Source organism: Lepidochelys olivacea (genome assembly GCF_965140295.1).
Source record: "Lepidochelys olivacea isolate rLepOli2 genome assembly, chromosome: 3".
Lineage (NCBI taxonomy): Eukaryota > Metazoa > Chordata > Testudines > Cheloniidae > Lepidochelys > Lepidochelys olivacea.
The window spans coordinates 12512060-12520648 of NC_140413.1; the positions used below are offsets into that span (position 1 = coordinate 12512060).

The 8589-nt window shown below is 41.7% G+C and overlaps 1 protein-coding gene across 1 annotated transcript in view; it reads left to right on the forward strand.

Moving 5' to 3' along the window:
- PKHD1 (PKHD1 ciliary IPT domain containing fibrocystin/polyductin) overlaps positions 1–7974 on the forward strand; it is a 433326-nt gene extending 425352 nt beyond the window's left edge. The window contains exons 66-67 of the mRNA XM_084623857.1: positions 5689–5773; positions 7003–7974. Of these exons, the coding sequence (XP_084479983.1) occupies positions 5689–5773; positions 7003–7093 (176 nt within the window). The 3' untranslated portion in view covers positions 7094–7974. The remainder of the gene's footprint in view (positions 1–5688; positions 5774–7002) is intronic.
- The last annotated feature ends 615 nt before the right edge of the window (positions 7975–8589 follow it).

Genomic DNA, 8589 nt, shown 5'->3' on the forward strand with positions numbered 1-8589 from the left:
CTGTGGCTAAATAGAAGACCCCTTGTCCCCAAAGCCATCAGTCTGGCACCTCTCACCAGCACTGGATTCATTAAATAAACAAATGCACATAGGGAAAAAAATCTGATTTATAGGAGGCTTGGATTCCAGCCATGGTTTTCCTATGGAATAATCATGTTCTATTTCCTTCTAACAAAGGACCCCTAACTGCTCCCATTGGGTTTAATTTATTTAATCAAGATGACAATGCATTTCGCTGAGAGGGATCGAATCAGGCACTCAAACAGTGTAGCAGACACATATATAGGTTACTTGCAGTTTAATGCAGTAATAATAATAAAGCAAGGCTCTGGTCTCACAAACCCTTACAGACATGAGTAAACTGAGCCACATGAGTTGACAATGGTTGGGCGGTTGGTGTGCTCAGATCACTGCCTGTCATGCTGACCATTATTCTTCCTTGTACTGACCTGACTGTCTGTCTCCCTCTGTTGTCTCTTGTCTTATATCTAGATTAGGTGCTTTTGGGGGCACAGACTGTTCTTTTGTTCTGTGTTTGTACAGCACAATGGGCTCCTGGTCCAGGAGTGGCACGCCTAGGTGCTATGGTAATAAATAATAATAATTAATAATAAAAAATAATGGTTCCATTGACTTCAATACAGCCCACTGTATGTGTATAGCTACTTGGGTGTGTAAGGGTCTGCAAGCTCATTAAGCAAGGTAGTGCATCACAGATACGAAGATTAAAAGGGCATTGCCAATTTAAACCCTAGTCAGTTTCAACAACTATGTTATTTGACAGGTTTCAGAGTAACAGCCGTGTTAGTCTGTATTCGCAAAAAGAAAAGGAGGACTTGTGGCACCTTAGAGACTAACCAATTTATTTGAGCATGAGCTTTCGTGAGCTACAGCTCTCTTCATCGGATGCATGCCGTGAAAACTGCAGCAGACTTTATATACACACAGAGAATATGAAACAATACCTCCTCCCACCCCACTGTCCTGCTGGTAATAGCTTATCTAAAGTGATCATCAGGTTGGGCCATTTCCAGCACAAATCCAGGTTTTCTCACCCCCCACCCCCCCCCACAAATTCACTCTCCTGCTGGTGATAGCCCATCCAAAGTGACAACTCTTTACACAATGTGCATGATAATCAAGTTGGGCCATTTCCTGCACAAATCCAGGTTCTCTCACCCCTTCACCCCCCTCCCAAAAACCACACACACAAACTCACTCTCCTGCTGGTAATAGCTCATCCAAAGTGACCATTCTCCCTACAATGTGCGGTACAATATTTGAGGTACTGGCCCCTCAGCGCCCATGTCCCTCTGCCATATTTGTGATTTTATAATATCCTATTTTTAAAACCAGAAAACCGACATAAAAAAACAGAGGGAATGGCTAACTTACTGACATAGGGTTCAATCCTGCCACATGCTGCTGAGCTCTTCTGTGGAATGTGCCAGCTCCCACAGACGCTGGCTGGGGCTGCGGGGTTTCAGCAGAGCTGTCCAGAAAACGATAACGATTTTTCACATTAAATTTTAAAAAAAAAAGTCAGAATGATTTCGTTGTTGTTGTTCCACGGGTTTCAAAAAGGAATGATTCATCCAAACACTTCCAGGGACATTGTAAGAGAAAAATGTTCCGTTTTGAAAATTTACATTTTTAAAAACTGCCAGATTTCAGTTTTTAAATATTGTTCCTCATTTGACCCAAGCTTTCTTTTCCTCTTTTTTAATACTGTGCCACTGAAAAGAGGGGAGAAAAAGTAGGGGGGAAAGGAAAAACAACCCTGAAAAGACAAAAACACAATTTTTTTTAGACAAAAGAATTCTTAAAAAATTATGAAAATTTCCCTTTTCAAAAAAGGCAATTTTTCAATGAAAAAAAAATCCCACTTGACAATTTTCAAACAGTTCTAGTGCTAAGCATCTCACGATAGTGTGTAACACTTCCAGGATCAAGCCCTAGCACCTGTGGTTTGAGGCTGTTTGGCTCTGGGGTTTGGTTCGGGCCCAAACAAATAATGATAGACAACAAGAAAATGTCACAAAGGCACAGTGAAAAGTTATCACTGGGACGAGGTGGACACTAAAATATTGTGGGGGCCATCATAAAAATGTTCACCATCAACTAAACTCGTTACCTATTAATGGCTATGTGGGTTGGATGAAATGGGCAAAAAAGAGATCAGGGGGCTCTGGAGTTGCCAATCTCTGTCAGCCCAATTTTAATTCTTCAGAACCAACCTCCAAATTTAGGCCATATTCCGGGAAGGACTTATGCACATGAGGGCCCAGGTCCTCAAAAGTATTTAGGCGCCTAGCTCTTAGGAACTGACAGTGCATCAAGTTAAGTATGTGTGTAAACCTGTGTGGGATGTTCCAATGAGTGGTTAAGACAACCACTGGATGACAACTTTGGATCTAAACTTTATTTCTGAAGAAAAATGGCTTTTTGATTAAATATTTCTCACGCATAAAACATCATTTACCATTTTTGTTTTTCTGTGAAAACCAGAATAATTTCAATGAGTTTTATTTGAGGAGGGAAGGGGTCCTTTCACTTCTCAACCATCTTTTCTGTTCTGGGCCCCTAGTGTTCTGTGGAAATGGTCATGAATTCAAGCTCTGGATCCCAACTTACTCAGTCTTTGGGAGCATTTACATTTTGATCCCTAGTTCTCAACTTGCATCGACCTCTACTAAACAAGTTGGAACATCAGGTCTGAAACCTCTTCAACTTCTGGGTCTGATCCAGAAATTAAATAACACTACCACCAACAGGTCCTTAGCTGACAGGGGTGCTGTGAGCCTAAATTAATTCATTAACATATGTAAAAGTCTTTGCAATCCTCAGATAAAGGCTCCATGGTGCAAGCTTTCATGATCATATTTCAAGTCACCATGAAGCCTAATTTTTACTCTCCTCAAATACCAGCCCCAGTCTTCCTCCCACTGGACAATTTTCCCATTGGGAGCGACATCAAGCTCATTGTTTGTTAGTTTACTAAGTGACTCCTTACTCGCTCAGTTGTTAACATCTAGTGGCTTGTTAATGGGTTGGAATTTGGCTAAGGCTCCAGGATTAACCCCTTAGTCTTAGCAAAACGGACTGCTGCCAGGGGAATCTTTAATGACCACAAAGTCTGGACCTTAGTTTTATATCTCCTCTGAAAGTCTGCACTGTCAGGAGGGACTCAGCATTGTATAGGCTTATCAGATTTTTAACTTGTTACAGGTGGGAAATAAACCTGCTTGCTTTTTAATTTAATAGTGAAATTTAGGGCCTGACTCCGTGGTGGTATAAGCTACATATTGGATGGAAATTGATCAGAAATAAGGTGAAAGTTGCAAAGTAGTGTTACTTGCACTGATTTAGCACTCTGTGTAATGTGCATTGTTTGGTAATCAATGGAAGTTGTACTCACTTACACCAGGGCCGTGTTTGGCCCCAGAAGTGCTGTGAATGGTGTGGTAATAAGTTGCACCCTCTTTTAGTTCTTTCCTGCTGTCCCTTATTTCTCCCATTCTTCCCCCTTGGTGTGTAAAATACACTCACTTTGCACACCTACTGAATTCCAGGTCTGTGCAATTACACCAGTTAATGTACACCTCTTGTGACTCACTCACATCTGAAAAAAGAAAAGGAGGACTTGTGGCACCTTAGAGACTAACCAATTTATTTGAGCATAAGCTTTCGTGAGCTACAGCTCACTTCATCGGATACATCTGACATCACCATTTACATAACAGCTAAAGTTCTCTCAGAAACTTTGTTAGTCTCTAGGGTGCCACAAGTACTCCTTTTCTTTTTTCAACAGGAAGGACACCCATTTACACTTACCTGAATTTGTTCCACTGCATGTTAATTAAAGGCTTCCAGAAATCTGGGCACATGGATTAAAATGGAGAGTGGTTCTACTATGAGGTTTCACAGCCAAGATCATGAGTTATCTTGATAGTATCTCTGCAGATGCTGTAACAATGTCAGCAGCATCTCATTTGTTGGCATTTAGGTTACAAGCTAAGTTAAGAATAGTTATTTTTTTAAGTGTGTCTTAATTAGAAATGGCTTGAAGTGGACCAGCAGAGTGCAACTCTTTGTTGGTATCTCACTCTGAATTGTATGTCTTGAGTTATTCTCTTTAGTGATGCATCTGAATCAAAATGCAGAATGTCTCCAGCTTTGTTTGGGGGGGAAGGTGGTTTAGATTTAGATCTGAAGCCAAACTCTATGATGAAGTCACGTTTGATAGTTTATTCTCAATATTGTGACTGTACCTGCAACACTGACAGACCCTGGTCGTCAAGGGGTGGGATCGAACCTGGGATCTCTGGAGCTAAATCCGTGAACCTCTACTGCATGAGCTAAAAGCCACATGGCTCTTAGCTAGGGCTGTAGCAGACTCATTAATTTCTAAGTGGTCTCGGTGCCGCTAGAGGGAACAGAGCACCACACCCAGGAGATGTGTGAGTTACATACTCAGAACAAGCTAGGTGCTATACAGACAGAGCATGACATTGCCCTTGCCTTGAAGCTGTCACAGACCAAGTCCCTGATCCTGCAAAAAGATTTACACAGGCTAACACTCACACTCACATAGAACCTCAGTGAAGCTCTGCTCAGGCCCAGGGTTATCTTAGCTGGATCAGGGCCTAACATGACAAAAGACAGAGGAAGAATTGGGGAAGAGGATGCAAAACATAAGAAAAATGATCAAGGGAGAGCGGTGGAAAAAAACATGTCCTTAATTCCATTTTTCCTTTTATTTTTAGGGTTTGTAGATCATTAGATATTTTCCGTCTATTTAGTTTTTTCAGGCAGTGGGTAAAGGAAGAGGGAGACAAGGACAAAGGGAATTTGGTCTCTCCCACATCTCCCCCTGTAACTGTAAAACAAAAGAGCAGTTTTAGGGCAAAAGCAGCTGCAGGGCCCCTAAGAGCGAGTGGGAAGTTTATTAGAGGAAACTCAAAAGGTTTGGTTCCATAAGTGCCCACAATTCAGATTTTGATCTTAATGGTGTATTGTGGTGTATTATTGCCAGCCTCAAGTGATTGAGAATCATGTAACTGTCCCTTCCTTCCAGTGCTTGATTTGTGCGGGCAGCGGGGGAGGTGGCGTCACATTTTGAAACTTGACTCGGCATTTAAAAGAGCTAGAAACTTTCATTTGAAAGCAAGCTAGGATTCTCACCTAATCACATGATTCCAGGAGCTGAGTCTTTTAAGAAAAATCACTAAATGCCATCAGACTCACAATTAAGTCATACAAGTTGGCAACACTACCAACAACCTCTTCTCTATAAAAACATCTTCCTTAGTGATGTCTTACTAATTCCTCCCTGCACCGTGTTGTCTTACATTGGACATTTTCCCCAGAATGTCTTTCTGGTGTTGGCCCTTGAAATTTGGCAAAACCAATCAGCTGCTACCCTTAAGTAGCTATTTTACCACTAGCAGCTGTATCTGCTACTCTTTTGGCTGGTAAGTGCCTACTGTTTTCCCTTTCATATTGTTAAGGCAACAAACATTAAGGGAACCATCCAAACTGCTTGAATCTGTAAAATCAGATGGATGTTGTACAAGAGATGGACTTTCCAGAGAGATTTTTGGTATTTTCTGTTTTGGAGCAGGCCAGCAAAAAAATATGAGGAAAGCCATGTTGGAGGTAATGTTGTGCTTCTACTTTTAATCTCAGCCAGAACATTCTTGTGGAGAAGGTACCTCAGAGGAGCTGAGCTCGGGAGAGAACTGGAGACAGGCAGACTCCAGGGGATCTCTGGGTAAGCTTCTGCAGCCAGTTTAATCTGTTATATTGTTCATGTAGTTATTAAATCACACACACACACACACACACACACACACACAGGAAGCATTCCCTGTACACGAAAACCACCTCATTGTCCTCCTTCAAATCCCTCCTTAAAGTTCTCCTTTGCCATGATGCCTACAACAAAATTGACATCAGTGGGGCTCCTGGTGTGCTGAGACCATGACCTGTAATGCTGACTTATACTGTCTCATTGTTTCTTTGTGGTCCCCCAACTGTTGGTATCCACCTATTGTCTCTTGTCATCTAATTAGATTGCAAATATTTTGGGGGCAGTCTCCTAGGCACTACGGTAATACAAATATGAAATAATAATTTCACGGAAACCCCAGAGACTCCCTGCATCCTTAATTATATAATAGACTTCAGCTTGAAAAGAACTGAATGTCTCCTATCTATCTAACATACTTACATGCCCCTCATTAGCACCTGAGTGCCTCACAGTCTTCATTCTCACAATACTTGCTCCTATGAGGTAAGGAAGTACTATCATCCCCATTTCACAGGCACAGAAAGATTAAGTGATTTGTGGCAGAGCAGGGACTCAAACCTGTGCCATCTAAGTCCTAGGATAGTGCACTGGGACAATCCTTTCTGTTTTGTTGCCTTTGGCATCGAGATTGGCTAGTGTCTCAGAGGGCTGAGCCCAGAAATCCAACAGGTGAGCAAAAGTGAAAGAAACTTAACTCTGCTTTTTCAAACTTCATTAAAAACCCGTGTCTGAGTTTGGGGAGAAAATCTGGGTTGGTTCTCATTTATCTAATCAGATTCACCCCTGCCTCGCTTCTTATTATGCTTTGTTATTTATCGTCTAGTAATTAATCTGAGCCACTGACTCAAACGGAACTAGCCAACTGAAAAAGAAAATAGAACAATCCCCCCCCCCCAGTATGTTCTCTTTGCCTAGGGCAATAGGCAGCTGATGGCTAATGGGACAGATGAAGCTCCTTTCATACATTTAGCTGCTTGTTTAAGACAGAAGAATGATTGGTTGCCTTGACCAGCTCGCTGAAGCTTTCATATATGCTGTAGGTAAAGCTCGTAAGAATTTTTTTTCCTCTGCAGAAAATTTCCATTTTTTGGTCAAAATTTGAAAACTTAAAATGTTGATTTGGAAGTGCTGCTGCGATGCTTCATGGGAATTGTAGTTTGGGTGCCTAATACTCCCATTCTCTTCTATAGGTTGGGCTCCCTGGTTGAACTAAGTCTCTCGTGTTCTTCCCTCTTGGAGAAAGGAGGCGGTGCGCATGGAATCCCTGGTCATGGTGCATGATGGGAGAAGTCTGGTCATGGAGCTTGGCTCATAGGAGACAAGGCAGCAAAATTATAACTCCACAAGGCAACATCATATCCAAATCAAAACAGTTTGCTTTTAGACAAAAAAAAAACCCTAAAATTTTCCATGAGAAAATGTCAATGTTGCTGGAAAAATTCTGAGTTTTCTGTCAGAAAATCGTTCCCAGCTGCATGGCTGCTCTGCTACTCAAAGCCAGTGTTTTCAAACTTCCCAGCTCTGGGGCAGCCTGCCAGGCAGAGTATCCCAGAATCAGGGCTTCCACGTTCTCCAGCTCCAGAAATTTAAGAATTCCTCTTCCAAGGCAAATTAATATTTTTGTTCTATTTGTAGCCAATTAATTCATTTTAGCATCCATTTTTCACTGTGTTATTTGGTATTATGGTCAATTAAGTTGCTATTTCATAGATAATCAATGTATATTAAATAGATTTAAATTGTAAGATTACAGAAGTATAAGACTGACAAGTATTCAGGAGTGGTGAGTGTGTATTGGGTTTATAAGCGTAGGGGCAAGGTTGCGGAAGATTGTCGAGGAGCTAAGTGGTGGACTGAGTATGTGACTGGATGTAAGCGGAGAATGCAGGCAGTTTCAATGAACTTTGTCCGACAGACCCTGCCAAAAGATATTGTAGCATAGCTCAGCATATTTTTGCCTGTAAATGAGTCAGTTTATGTAATAAGCATAAATTATATATATAAGAATGTAACCAGCTGTGACCCCATGTAACCCCGAGATAAGCCGGGGAATGTAGCGCCACAGAGGACTCCCCCGCGGCGGAGTCCTGCCTGGTCAGCTGTCCCGAACAGCCAGAGTCCCCTGCAGCCCCTCCACGCATCCTAGGGGCTCCCTGCACAGATTGGAGCGTAAGTTCTTCCTTCCTTCAATAAAGCATAGTCTACTATTCTTAGGCCTGAGTGTCCTCCTTTCACTGGTATCTCCCCCCCAGCCCTTGCGGGCAAAATAAGTAAAGCAAAAGAGGTCATTTTCAGTCTTTTCGGCTTGAAACTGTAGCAACAGGAGCTGAACCCATGGTAGTTTAATAAAACATTGCTGAATTCAATTTAAATTTAAAAAAGCCTACACATTTCAGAACACTCTAAAAAAATTGGACTAAAAGCAGATGTTTTAGAGGAAGGATTGTCCTCTGGTTAAGACACTGATAGGGACTCAACCGTGCTGGGTTTAACTCCTGGCTCTGCCACAGGGCTGGGTGAATTTTGTTGGATTAATCTCACTGTAATTTAATTCCCCATCTGTAGAATGGGGACAAGAATACTTTTTGTCTCATTCTTTGTCTTGTCTATTAGACTAAAAGCTCCTTGGGGGAAAATATTGTCTCTTACCAGGTGTCTGCATGGTGCCCAGTAAAACAGAGCTCCAATCATAGCTGTGATCTCTAGACACAACTATGACACAAATTATGATCAAGTGATGAAGAATAGGTGGGAGTTTTAAAAAATAGATATAGACA